At 35.1% G+C, this 13,355-nt stretch overlaps 2 protein-coding genes across 2 annotated transcripts in view; both read left to right on the top strand.

Annotated features, from left to right (window-relative positions):
- Nucleotides 1–327: 327 nt before the first annotated feature.
- On the top strand, nt 328–6,577 carry LOC108668566 (serine/threonine-protein kinase SMG1). The gene is made up of 10 exons (XM_047883425.1): nt 328–702; nt 1,068–1,162; nt 1,461–1,627; nt 2,401–2,527; nt 2,889–3,023; nt 3,380–3,550; nt 4,329–4,420; nt 4,982–5,294; nt 5,913–5,922; nt 6,435–6,577. The coding sequence occupies exons 1-10, from the start codon at nt 456–458 to the stop codon at nt 6,575–6,577; spliced, it is 1,500 nt and encodes a 499-aa protein (XP_047739381.1). The 5' UTR covers nt 328–455.
- Nucleotides 6,578–11,311: 4,734 nt separating this feature from the next.
- LOC108668563 (serine/threonine-protein kinase SMG1) overlaps nt 11,312–13,355 on the top strand; it is a 35,856-nt gene continuing 33,812 nt past the window's right edge. Inside the window, exons 1-2 of the mRNA XM_047883423.1 lie at nt 11,312–11,422; nt 13,067–13,218. Of these exons, the coding sequence (XP_047739379.1) occupies nt 11,312–11,422; nt 13,067–13,218 (263 nt within the window). The remainder of the gene's footprint in view (nt 11,423–13,066; nt 13,219–13,355) is intronic.

The raw sequence follows: 13,355 nt of genomic DNA, 5'->3' as shown, positions 1-13,355 counted from the left end.
AAAGCCAACATGCTAGTTACCAAAAAAATGTAAAATGTTTTCATAATGTTGGTAATTATCATGATAGCTTAAAATGGTATGTATTATGTTTGTTAAAGAATGAAAAATTATAAAATTATTTCTCCCTATCCTTGCAAGTTGCAAGATTAGAATTTAATTAACCTTTGTCTAATAATCTAGACTATGATTATAATTCTCTAAGTGTGATTATATATATACACTAAATTTGCTAATTCTACTGTAACTTATAAAATACCAGCTAAAGTGATTTAATGATAACCAACTAATTGCTGAAATTCTTCTTTTTCAATCTTTTGTAGTGTTTAAATACCTCTAGAAGATTGTGAGTAGTATGGTTTGTAATCTACATCAGGCAGAAGATTTCATTGTTATCTAGATTAGGCAGAAGATTTCATTGTTAGTTCAAAGGACAAAGATTTTTCTTCTTATTTATAATGGGAGGTGACAGATCCCATGGTCGTGGGGGCAGTAAAAAGCCACGTGGTGGACATTCAGAAAGGCCTTATAGGAAACCTCGAGCAGCTAAGCATGATAATCATGAAAGAGAAGAGGGTGGAACAGGTTCACCGCACTCACACAAATCCAAGGGAGGAGTCCGAGGAGGCGGCCACCGGGGCAGCTATAGCAGTTCACGAGCAGGATTTTCAAAAGCCAGAAGCAGCAGGAGATATGAGGAAGAAGGTATTGCTGTGTTTTTACAATTATTTTTGCCTTATAAATTTTATCTCAAAATAATAGATCTTCATTAATACAATTGAATACATATATATATAGCCCAAGTCTCAAATCATCTTATTGAAGTAAAGTTGATGTAATGTTTGGGTTCTGAGATGTGCTAGCAGAATTTTTACTTGAATCATTAGTGAGATGGGACCCAAAAACATATTAGGCCAACCACACACTTTTTTCTCATGTGATTGTTTCCACTTTTTCATGAGTCTATTCAAATGGAGATCACTTTGAAATACTGCTATGAATAATTGACAATTTATGAACCATTTTATGTTTGAGAACTACAGTTTAACTTTGCCATTTGCTTGTTCTAGATTCTGGTGAAGAAACAACTATAACTCGTCAACTACGGAAGCTTCTTCGTGAAGATAAACTGGATTCTTTTTCCACACAAATGGCTGTACTCAATGTATGTGAATAAATTTGACATTATAGTAAAATTGATTTTTTATTTAAATTTTATTATTAACTATTATTGTGATAAATGTTTGTGGTGGTTCTTCCTTTATTACTGCGATACTTGCATTTTAATTCTGTTTAAGCTGTGACTCTTTTATCAATTTATTTTTCAATGAGCGCCTTTTTTACATAGCTTATATATGGTAATATACCTAGGTTAATGTTCCTGGCACTTAATGTAGGTGTAACATGTGTTTTCACTTCCATTAAAGTTGATGTAAGAAGTTCCACTTATTATTGACTTTCAGGATCTTCTCATACTGCCAGAAAACCTGCATTACATCCAGCACTGCGCCCACTTCCTCCTTGACAGTTTGTATGAGCTGCTCACTGCTGCCCCCAGCCAAGCCTGTAAGGTGCAGTCTGTGCAAGCCATGGCCTTCATCAGTCATCTTCTTCCTCCTGATGATGAAAGGTAATAATTCAGACGCTACATCATCATAATAAAGTTACAAGTTTGTGACTCCATCAGCCCCATGGACTCCAATGATTTTCCATGCTAAACCCACCTATCACAGATAGGAAATCAGCTGCTATGTGTACCAAGGCCAATATATATGTGTAATTAAGCTGCTATGTGTACCAAGGCCAATATATACAGTATGTGTACTTGAGCTGCAAAATGTACCTATACCTATGCAGGTTTTGGTAGTTCAGTTCAGGTCGAGACAAAATTATTTAATCAGCATTAACCCTAAATATGTGCATGGTCTAATAGCAATTTTGTTATTAAGCTTTTTGTTTGTGACCATTTATAATTTTCCCTTTGTAGTGGGATCTATCTTGCAACTTGGTTCTAACATCCACTGATAGTTAATATAAGATTGAGTTCAGTTTAATTCAGAAAACATTATTGGTGAAAAATTTTACCAAAGCCTAGATTAATAAATGCCTCAATATAGTTTTAAACCCTTGCGTAGCATAAGCTGTGGATATTTCAAAATAAAAACAAAATTTGGTTTTTAACCCATCAATATTAAACTTTTGAAAATGTATTCAAAGATACAAAGAAATTATGAATGTTGAGTAATTGATGACACAAGTGTAGCATAAGCTGTGAATATTTCAAGATGAAAAAAATTTGTTTTTAACCCATCAATATTAAATTTTTGAAAATGTATTCAAAAGATACAAAGAAATTATGAATGTTGACACAAGAGCATTCAACGAAAGTTTGTTGTTTAATAGGTTCATCAAGCTTGTACTTGAGGGGCTGCGGGATTCATCAGAGACTTCGGCTGCACTTAAAGTCCTCCTGCTTATGGCGCTCAGGAAAGCCATTCTGCTCGACAGGAATAAACGCTCTTCATCTGTGGTGAATTAAATTTGGATTTAAATAGAAGATTAGATTATACTGGTCATACCCCACTTGTATATATTATACAAGTACCACATATATTATACAAGTACAACATATATACCCCACTTGTATATATTATATTCACTAATTTGTAAAATTTAATCAAGAACAAAACTGGCAGAAGATGTCTTATTTTTGATGCCTTTTTAAATTTTCAGGATTAGCTGTACAGTTGAATTATTATAGACAATGAAGAACAAGTTAATTATTGTATCTTTGAAGTAGTTTTGTTCTATGTTACTGTTGAGGCATGATCAATACCTAGCTAAGAAATGCTACCCTATGAATATATGAAGCTATTTATTATGTTGTGCAGTGTAGCCGTGAAGTGGTGGAGGTGGTATGCGGTGTGCTGGAGGGCACTGAAGAGCTGTCGCTGATGGTCGCTGCAGTGGAGGTACTTCGCGCTGTGTATCAAGTCGCACGAGAACATCTAAGTGATTCATTTGAGGTAAATTACACAAATTATTCATGTTAATATTACGTTTTATGAAATAAAATCTTTAATCTTTGAAGCAGCCTGCATTCTTTAATCTATTTGCATGACAAAATGTTGTTGACATTCTCATTAATGAATTGGCATAAAATTGCCATCTTGAAAGTAACTTAAATAAAGCAATCTTGTTGCCACACAGGATATTGTTGACATTCTCATTAGAGAATTAGCATAAAATAGCCATTTCGAAAGTAGCCTAAATAAAGCAATGTTGTTGCCGTACAGGATGTTGTTGACATTCTCATTGGAGAATTAGCATAAAATAGCCAATTCGAAAGTAGCCTAAATAAATCAATCTTGTTGCCACACAGGATGTTGTTGACATTCTCATTGGCTGGCACATTGACACGGAGCAGAGCATCTCTGTCCGGGATTATATACGCGAGGCTCTGTCATGTTTTCCTGAGCTCTGGCGAGAGCAGAGTGGCCTCATCACTACTCTGCTGTCTCAGTTCATTGAGGACATGAAGGAGTATTTGCAGGTATTACTGGCCTCATCACCACTCTGCTGTCTCAGTTCATTGAGGACATGAAGGAATATTTGCAGGTATTACTGGCCTCATCACCACTCTGCTGTCTCAGTTCATTGAGGACATGAAGGAATATTTGCAGGTATTACTGGCCTCATCACTACTCTGCTGTCTCAGTTCATTGAGGACATGAAGGATTATTTGCAGGTATTACTGGCCTCATCACCACTCTGCTGTCTCAGTTCATTGAGGACATAAAAATATTTACAGGCATTTATTTATGAGATTTCGTATGTAGATATTATGGATACAGATTGAAAATCAAAGTTTGGATTACGAGAACAGTTTCAAGGTTCTGTAGCTTCATATTAGCAAGATATCACAGTTCCTTGCTTTACAATTGCGCATCAACAGTGAGTATTGATTGCAGGTGCCACTACAGTTTATTGTCGTGTATTGCCTTCATTTATTTGAAATATTTGTCTACAATGCAATAGCCGCACATGTAATTTGTCACAACTACTCATATAGAGTAAGAATAATATTTGCTGATTTATTTACACCTTGACTTTATAATTCGTTCCATAGTTTTTAGAAGTTATATGGGTAAGGAGATCGCGCCTGATATGCAAATTTGACAGACCTCACTGAAAGCAACTAAAAATTTTATTTTATTATTTTCAATGCAATTTGTAAAGATAATCACTTGAGTTTTACTTATCTCGCAATTTCCTTTGGTGCTCTCAATTTATTGTGAGGGCATATTTTAATATTTCATATATATTTTCAGGAGCTAGAAGCCAGTTTGACAGAAGACTACACTCCCGATCCTGATGCAGAGAAGCCTGACGTCTGTGCTGCTAAAGTAGAACTTTTTCTTGGGTAATGAATAGGATAAAGTTGGAATAAGTAAGGGTAGTGAGTAGGATAAAGTTGAAATAATTAATTAATAGAATAAAGTAATTTTTTTCTCCGTGAATTATTTGGCTATGGAAATGTCTTTTTTTATTGGCTAAAGTAAGCTTTTTCTCCTGCAATTAAGAGGCTATAGTAGAACCTTTTCTGAGGTAATTAATGGGCATAGCTTAACTGCCTGATCAACATTGCAATCATTATTTGGCATACTTCTTCATCGAGTTACAATCTTAACATGTCATAGTAATTGTGTTAATTCTTACAATTTTTTTACAGTGCAATATAAAACTGGGTTAAAAGATTTGCTCCTTCCTCTAACTTGAAAATGAATAAATTATCTTTAAAAGGAAAACTGCTTCCAAATATTTTGTTGGAAGAATGCCTCAGTTTTCCAATTAATTGTTAATCAATGAATATATAAGATAGATATATCGTCAACGTGTGTTTACCGTTGTAATTTATTATGACGTTAAATTTTTCCCAGAAATTCTATTGTTCAAAAATATTACAAATTTGTTTCTGTTTCAGAGTATTTGGTTGCGTGCTGTCCTGCCACTCAGCAGAAGAATCCTCGGAGCCGAAAGCCCTGGAGTTAGGGTTCCTGAAGAGTAGCCTCAACTCGGTCCTGACTGCGGCTGAAACATTGCTCAGATGTGGCTATTGCCGCCACTCGTCTTCCTTGTTTGCCACTCTTAATGACCTTATGCGCCACTCACTGCAGGCAACTGCCTCTGTGCAGCATTTGCAGTCGCATTTGCTACGGCTGCTCTGCTTGCAGAAGCCGTTGTTGCAACTTGCGTCGCACGCTTCACAACTAGCGTATCTCAGTCTTCTTGTAAAGGTGGTTATCACAATCAATATCCGTGGTCTATAATGTCGTGATGGCGGTTTAGTAACTTTCTTGTTTACAAATTTTCATAGCAAAAATTCAACCGTGTGAGAGACTTTGTCTGATCTATTTACTTTATTAGGAAATTTTTAGAGTCGGTTAACCTGCAGTTTAGAATCGATATTTGACGACTGATTTTTGACGTTTTTATTGCAATTTTGTGCAGTGGTAACGGGAGCAAACCTCAGAATTTACCCCAGATTTATTGTCATGACAGCTTTACTTTGATCCCTTAATTTTCCACCTATCAGGATTTTCCAGATAGCTTCAAGAAGATTGTCGTTGTAATCGATTGCACTGAAGGTAACTCTAGCCATCACATATGATGCCAAAAGTATTTTTTTCCCAGATTTTAGAGAGTGACCGCCAAACATTAGACGCCAGCCTCGTATCAGAGATGTTTGGCAGCGGCTCGCCGCTAAATCAATTGCACTGAATGTAACTCTAGCCATCACATATGATGCCAAAAGTATTTTTTTTCCAGATTTTGAAGAGTGACCGCCAAACATTAGACGCGAGCCTCGTATCAGAGATGTTTCCCATATGATGCCAAAAGTATTTTTTTTCCAGATTTTGGAGAGTGACCTTGATGCCAAAAGTTTTTTTCCCATGTGATGCCAAAAGTTTTTTTCCCATATGATGCCAAAAGTTTTTTTTTCCAGATTTTGGAGAGTGACCGTCAAACATTAGACGCGAGCCTCGTATCAGAGATGTTTGGCAGCGACTCGCCGCTAAATCAATTGCACTGAATGTAACTCTAGCCATCACATATGATGCCAAAAGTATTTTTTTCCAGATTTTGGAGAGTGACCGTCAAACATTAGACGCGAGCCTCGTATCAGAGATGTTTGGCAGCGGGTCGCCGCTAAATCAATTGCACTGAATGTAACTCTAGCCCTGACATATGAGGCCAAAAGTTTTTTCTTCCAGATTTTAGAGAGTGACCGCCAAACATTAGACGCCAGCCTCGTATCAGGGATGTCTGGCAGCGGCTCGCCGCTAAATCGATTGCACTGAATGTAACTCTAGCCATCACATATGATGCCAAAAGTTTTTTTTCCCAGATTTTGGAGAGTGACCGTCAAACATTAGACGCGAGCCTCGTATCAGAAATGTTTGGCAGCGACTCGCCGCTACGTGAGCTGCGCCTGAGTCGGGAGAGCTGCGTGTGGCAGGCTACCCTCAAGGTCTACCTCACTGCCACGGCTCTCAAGNCTACCTTGGCTGCCTTTTGAACCTAACTTAAAACCTTGTTTAAGTTAAACCTTTAAAACCTTTAACTTATTAAACGTTGCCGTGCAGTTGTGCCATGCAGTGTTGACGGGGAAGCGGTCGCCGCTGCTGCCAAGCTCTACCTTGCCTGACGCTCAGTACTCAACCGCACAGGCCTGCTCTGTCTTCACGTTCCTCCTCACTGGCCTTGCTCAGGTCTAACATTTCTCCTTAAAAATTGTACTTTAGAATAATGTAACATGATATGATATAGCACATAGAATAATATAGAATTTGTTAATAATGAATCATTATTGCAAAATTAAAAACGCTAAAAAAATTATCCAGTTCATTTAACTTTAAATACCCATTAACACGTTGACTCCAAAGTGGTACATATGCGTACCACGAAATGTATTTCCCCAGGACGTAGTGGTACATAATTCAGGTTGCCTAAAATTGGCCAAATCCGAGAACAAAAAAGGCCGATAACTCAATATATACTAATTTATTTGTAGGATCCGCTATTCAAATTCCATTTATTTTCTTTTTTGCAGTATTTAAAATTTAATTAAGAAGTACCCCTATCATAAATTTTAGCTGGCCAATGCAATTGAGAAAAACTAAATCACGGAATTTGTCCGGAGAAAATGACCGTCTGGCAACCCTGTTTAAAAACAGTACAAAAAATGAAATAATTGTACAAGATGAAGCAATCGTAGTCAACGTGTTAACAATAAAATTATACTTTAGAATAATGTAACATGTTATGATTTAGCATATAGAATGATAATATAGAATTTATTAATAATGAATCGTCACTGCGAGATTAAAAACGCTAAAAAAAATTATCCAGTTTGTTCCTTTGACTTTAAATACCCATTAATTTGTTTAGTGATTAAGGCAAGTGTCACTCGGTATATTCGAAGTTTCTTTACAAGTTCTATTGTAACAGATGAGCTATTTTCTTATCTATGTCAATATTGTAGGATATCAAAAATTTCGAAAGAACAAATATATACCATTTTCAGAATGTTTTTCTATTAATTTAATTGGGACGTTTAAGCTGTGCAAAGAGCAGTAATTACAAAAGAATAAATTACTTTATACTAATTTTTACTTTAAAAAGTAAAACTTTACTTTATAACAAGTTTTATTAGTAAATTTAATTATCTTGTTACAGTTGTGCAGGGATTACAAATTATAAATGATTAAATAACTTGGCTGAAATGAAGTTCTATAATAACTTCTTCACAGTGAAGTTCTATAATAACTTCTTCACAGTGAAGTTCTATAATAACTTCGCCACAGTGAAGTTCTGTAATAACTTCGCCACAGTGAAGTTCTATAATAACTTCTTCACAGTGAAGTTCTATAATAACTTCTTCACAGTGAAGCTCTATAATAACTTCGCCTATACTTATACTTCACCTTATATAAATACTTTGCCTAACTTTAATAACAGTGAAGATCTATTATTTATTGTTATTATTATTTATTATTATTAATTTGCATGAAATAATTACAGCTGTGCAAGGTGCGTAACAGTGAAGTTCTATAATAACTTCGCATATACTTATACTTTGCCTTATATAAATACTTTGCCTAACTTTAATAACAGTGAAGTTCTATTATTTATTATTATTTATTATTATTTATTTGCATGAAATAATTACAGCTGTGCAAGGTGCGTAACTCAATGATCAGCATGTGGGCGCTGGACCCGTCTTTAATTCTTTCAATTTAAATTTGCTGCATCTATTGATTTTTAATCCACAGTAAATTTGCTGCATCTATTGATTTTTAATTTCTTTCAATTTAAATCACTGCCTCGGACGCTACGCTGACTTCCCGTCATGCTAAGGCAAGGGACATGAACTTAATTATTTCAATGTAAATTTGCTGCATCTATTGATTTTTAATTTCTTTCAATGTAAATTTGCTGCATCTATTGATTTTTAATTTCTTTCAATGTAAATTTGCTGCTTCTATTGATTTTTAATCCACAGTAAATTTGCTGCATCTATTGATTTTTAATTTCTTTCAATTTAAATTTGCTGCATCTATTGATTTTTAATCCACAGTAAATTTGCTGCATCTATTGATTTTTATATTCTTTCAATTTAAATTTGCTGCATCTATTGATTTTTATATTCTTTCAATTTAAATTTGCTGCATCTATTGATTTTTATATTCTATCAATTTAAATTGCTGCATCTATTGATTTTTTATTTCTTTCAATTTAAATTTGCTGCATCTATTGATTTTTATATTCTATCAATTTAAATTGCTGCATCTATTGATTTTTAATTTCTTTCAATTTAAATTTGGTGTATCTTATACCAAGTTTTACTTTAAAAAGTAAAACTTTACTTTATACCAAGTTTTATTAATAAATTTAATTATGTTTTTACAGTTGTGCAAGATTAAAAATCCACATATAATCCACAGAAGTTATGTAAACTTGGTGCGTCCATTGATTTTTAATCCACAGAAGTTATGTAAATCTGATGCGTCTATTGATTTTTAATCCATCAAAATTATGTAAATTTGGTGAGTCTATTTATTTTTAATCTACCAAAGTTATGTAAATTTGGTGCGTCTATTGATCTTTAATCTAACAAAATATAGACAGGAACCAAAATCTGTGAAAGATGTCTGCTAATTTTGTGTTAAAGCTTACAAATCACTGTCGTAGCATTGGTCCTTTTAGTCTTCATTGTGAAAAGCTAACAGTTGAACATAGCATAGAAATGAGGTATTGTTATTAGATTTTTATTCCTTCGTGTTGCAGATCCACGAAGGTCTCATCCGCCTTCTGTACACGCACTGCTCTGCACACCACAATTTCGTGGGCTCAAGCAGTTTACTGGTTGACTCACGCCGTCCGTCTCAACCATTCCCTTCATTCCAACCCTTCAACCCAGCGTCCAATCCCCCGTCCTTTGAACCTGCCACAAGAGAATTCATCCCAGCTTCAGTTTCATCTTTTATCCCTTCACACTCACTTGACGTGCAATCTTTCGTCCCTTCATCCATCGCCAAGGATGAAAATTTCAATCGCCAGAATTCATCCCCGAATTCTCATCCTCTCACAGACACTAATGGTTCCGATGTGGATGTTGGGAGAAAGGATCCCAGTGGAAGAAATCGAATGCCTAGTTTTGCTTCCTCTGTTCCTGCATTTGGAGTTTCTTCCACTTCAAATAACTTGTCCATTGTTATCCGTACCATCGTTGAGTTATTTGATTTGGTAAGTTGATTTCTAAGCACAATTTTGTTGCTAGGTATGTATTCATGTCACTTGATTGCTTGAATCACAAAAAATATGCAAGCTAATGTAATTCCACAAAACCTTATATTTTTTATAAAAAAAGTGAGATATATAAGAAATATTTAGAAAAAAAGTATTTCTTATAAAAATTTCAGAGTCAAGCTCCATTTTCGAATTGAGGTTGTTGATTGGTTCTGAAACGTTTTCTATAAGATCAGGCGAACTTTTGTGGAATTATGTTTTTGAATTTCTAGGTCATTGCCTTTTTCTGCATGGTTCAGGATATACAGTAATGGAAATTATTTAGGAATTTATAGGTCATTGCCTTTTTCCGCATGGTTCAGGATAGAAGACCAATAACTGGATTCTATGTATCTAGCATGAACAGTATATATTTATTTCCAGTTCTGCTTAGGGTAGAAATCTTCCTGTAAGAAAGAGTTGACTGCTGCGCTTCAAATGATTGTTGTCTTACAAATGTAAAGAAAATTTTTGATATGGAGCGTTTATTTCATAGTTAAGCTAAATTTTCATTTACTTTCTTAATTGAAGACTATTAATCTCTCAATAATATAATATTACTTAATCATTGAAAATTACTATTTACTAATAATGCTGCGCGATTACAAATTTTATTTAAACTAGTCAGTGCCAAGCATTCTCAATGTACTTATCGTAAAATGTACGTTATCGTAAAAATCATGAATCTCTTCACAATTTCGTCAGAAAATGTCACAATAAAATGATCCATCGCTACCTCGCGCTTCACCAAAACAAACCAATCTTTCGCGAATATCTTGTTTGAGGTTTATTAAAACTTACCAAAGGAAACCTACTAAAAGATTACAATGTAAAAATTTAAATATGTACTATCAGTTGATAAATTCTGGAAGATAACAGAACAGCGGCGATGCTAAGGGGATCTCTGGAATTCTCAGATATTGTGTGAAGTTCAAAATGAATTTAAGGCACTTGGATCATTAGTTTGCTTAAATTGCAACTTCAACAAAAATTTAAAAGCAAAGTGAATGCACAATATCTTCAATAAAAGATAAGGTATTTAATTTATAATACGTAGTTACGGTTAATTTGATAGCGCGATTGCGATTAAATTATTGACAAACTTGCAATTTAAGCAAACTGAATGATAAATATATTTAGATATCGTAAAGGAAATGAATGTTCTCATTATTTCGTCAGAAAGTGCTCACGTTTTTTCAACAGTTCCCAAGTTTTGTTATGTTAGAATGTTAATTCCTAAGTTTTGTTATTTACAATGTTAATTCCTAAGTTTTGTTATATTAGAATGTTAATTCCCAAGTTTTCTTATGTTAGAATGTTGAAAATGTGAGACGTTGCTCAGGGTTCGCGCTGCTCTGATGCGACACTACACCTGCTGCTGTTGTGGTGCACGGACGTCTGCCGGGACACGGTGAGCAGCAGCTGCAGTACAACTGCTGCAGCTGCTGCATTACAGCCGCTCATGTCTGGTCTCGTCAAGCTGCTCAACCGCGAGACTCGTCTCTCGTCGGAACTCACTGCGAGCGCAGCCAAGTGTCTCGCGAGTCTCGTGCGAGCCGTCGCTCCTTCTCAAGTACGCACTCATAAAAATTTGTGGGAGACCTGACCAAATAGTGAACAATTTTTTGCCCTTCTGTGGGTCATTCTGAAATAATATAATTTTTTCTGAGGGCAAATAATTAATAATAAATAATAATTTAAGAGTAAAAGTTTATAACTTAATTTGTAGCGCATTTTCTCATTTATGGAAAAAAGGTGCTACATTGTGCTCGTCATGTCTGTCCGTCTGTCCGTCCGTCTGTCCGTGACCTCAAGTTTTCGTCGACGAGAAAATGCGCTCTCTGTCACTCACTGTAGTGAGTACTGAGTTATATTTTTTTCTGCGTGCAAGTGTGGAGTCTTGTCGGTATTTGCACTCACAATAGAAAAGAGAGCAATTTCTATTGCTAGTCAAATTACTGCGGGAGAAAAATGGCAAGCAGCCACGATGTGATCGTCGTTTATGTGCGTTTTTGGTTGTGCCAGTTTGACATCCCTCCTATGGTTATATTTGCTGTGTATTTTAATTGTATTACATCAATTTAATTGTAATACATCATCAACCATTACATCAATTGGCTTCTTGATTGAATTTCGAGACAACCAATGAAAATTTTACAGGCAAAACCGCAATTGGACGGTGTTAGAGCAACTGTGTTGTACGAAAATTGTTCAAAACTTGCTAGTTCAGAAGAATGAATATGAACATTCCGAAAAAAAAAAATCCTTACAAATGCTGTTCCAGTTATTTGATGCCTAACGTTGATAGTTGAACAGGCTGCATATCAAGAAAATCTGGTACATATTTAATTGTAGAATGGGTTTCTTATTTTTTTCCCTGTCTTTTTTTCACTGTAAACCAGACAGCGGTATAAAATAAGTGCTGAAACGAATTTTAACTTTTTAAACTAAAATGCGTTTGTAATTATTTTCTTAACTGTTCATCACTGTAACCCAGACATCGGTATGAAATTAGTGAGCTTTTAATTCTCTTCTTAAATGTTTTTCAATGTAACCATGTGGGTTTTTTTTCTTCAATAATGGAGTATCCACCGTATTATTATGAATGAATAAATGAATGAATGTACCCATATCCACCGTATTATTATGAATGAATAAATGAATGAATGTACCCATATCCACCGTATTATTATGAATGAATAAACGAATGTACATAATACATACTATTTGCTAACATAATAGCAAACTATTTGCTTGTGACCAGACAAGTTTTACGCTTTTACTCACACTTCAGATAACCACTCACGGCAAGATGTCCCAATATTCAGTCTCATGAAACAGAAAACATTGCATTAATTTTTACTCTTTACATAATAAGACTATTAACTTAATGACAGACTCTCCACAAAATAGCAAACTATTTACATAACGACACTATTTGCATAATGAGACTATTTACATAATTAATACTATTTACATAATTAATACGACTATTTGCATAATAATGTTTACACGAGAATAGACTTCACACGTACTGACAAATTTAACCTCTTTCCTCACCCTTCAGACGACCGGCGACGACGAAAAAGCCCTCCCAATATCCGGCCTCATGCATAATAATATTTACATAATTAACAAGACTATTTGCATAATAATGTTCACAAGAGAAGAGACTTCACACGTATTAACAAATTTAACGTCTTTCCTCACCCTCCAGACGACCGGCGACGACGAAGCAGCCCTCCCAATATCCGGCCTGATGCAGCAGCTGCAGAGGCACTACCAGCTCTCCATGAACTGCTCCAGCCTCTTGTCCTCCGCAAGCTTCCACCAACTGGCAACTTTTGCGCTCGACGCTTCCAGTAATGCGTCAGTTTCAATATTGTTCTTTTAATTATTCATTGGTGTTTTGTGTCTAGTAACGCGACAGTTTCAATATTGCTTTTTTAATTATTCATTTGTGTTTTGTGTCTAGTAATGCATCTGTTTCAATATTGCTTTTTAAT

The sequence above is a fragment of the Hyalella azteca genome, unplaced genomic scaffold, assembly GCF_000764305.2.
Source record: "Hyalella azteca isolate HAZT.00-mixed unplaced genomic scaffold, Hazt_2.0.2 contig12852, whole genome shotgun sequence".
Taxonomy (NCBI): Eukaryota; Metazoa; Arthropoda; class Malacostraca; order Amphipoda; family Hyalellidae; genus Hyalella; species Hyalella azteca.
Note: the sequence above shows the minus strand (reverse complement) of the source record. Positions and strands in the feature narration are given on the sequence as shown.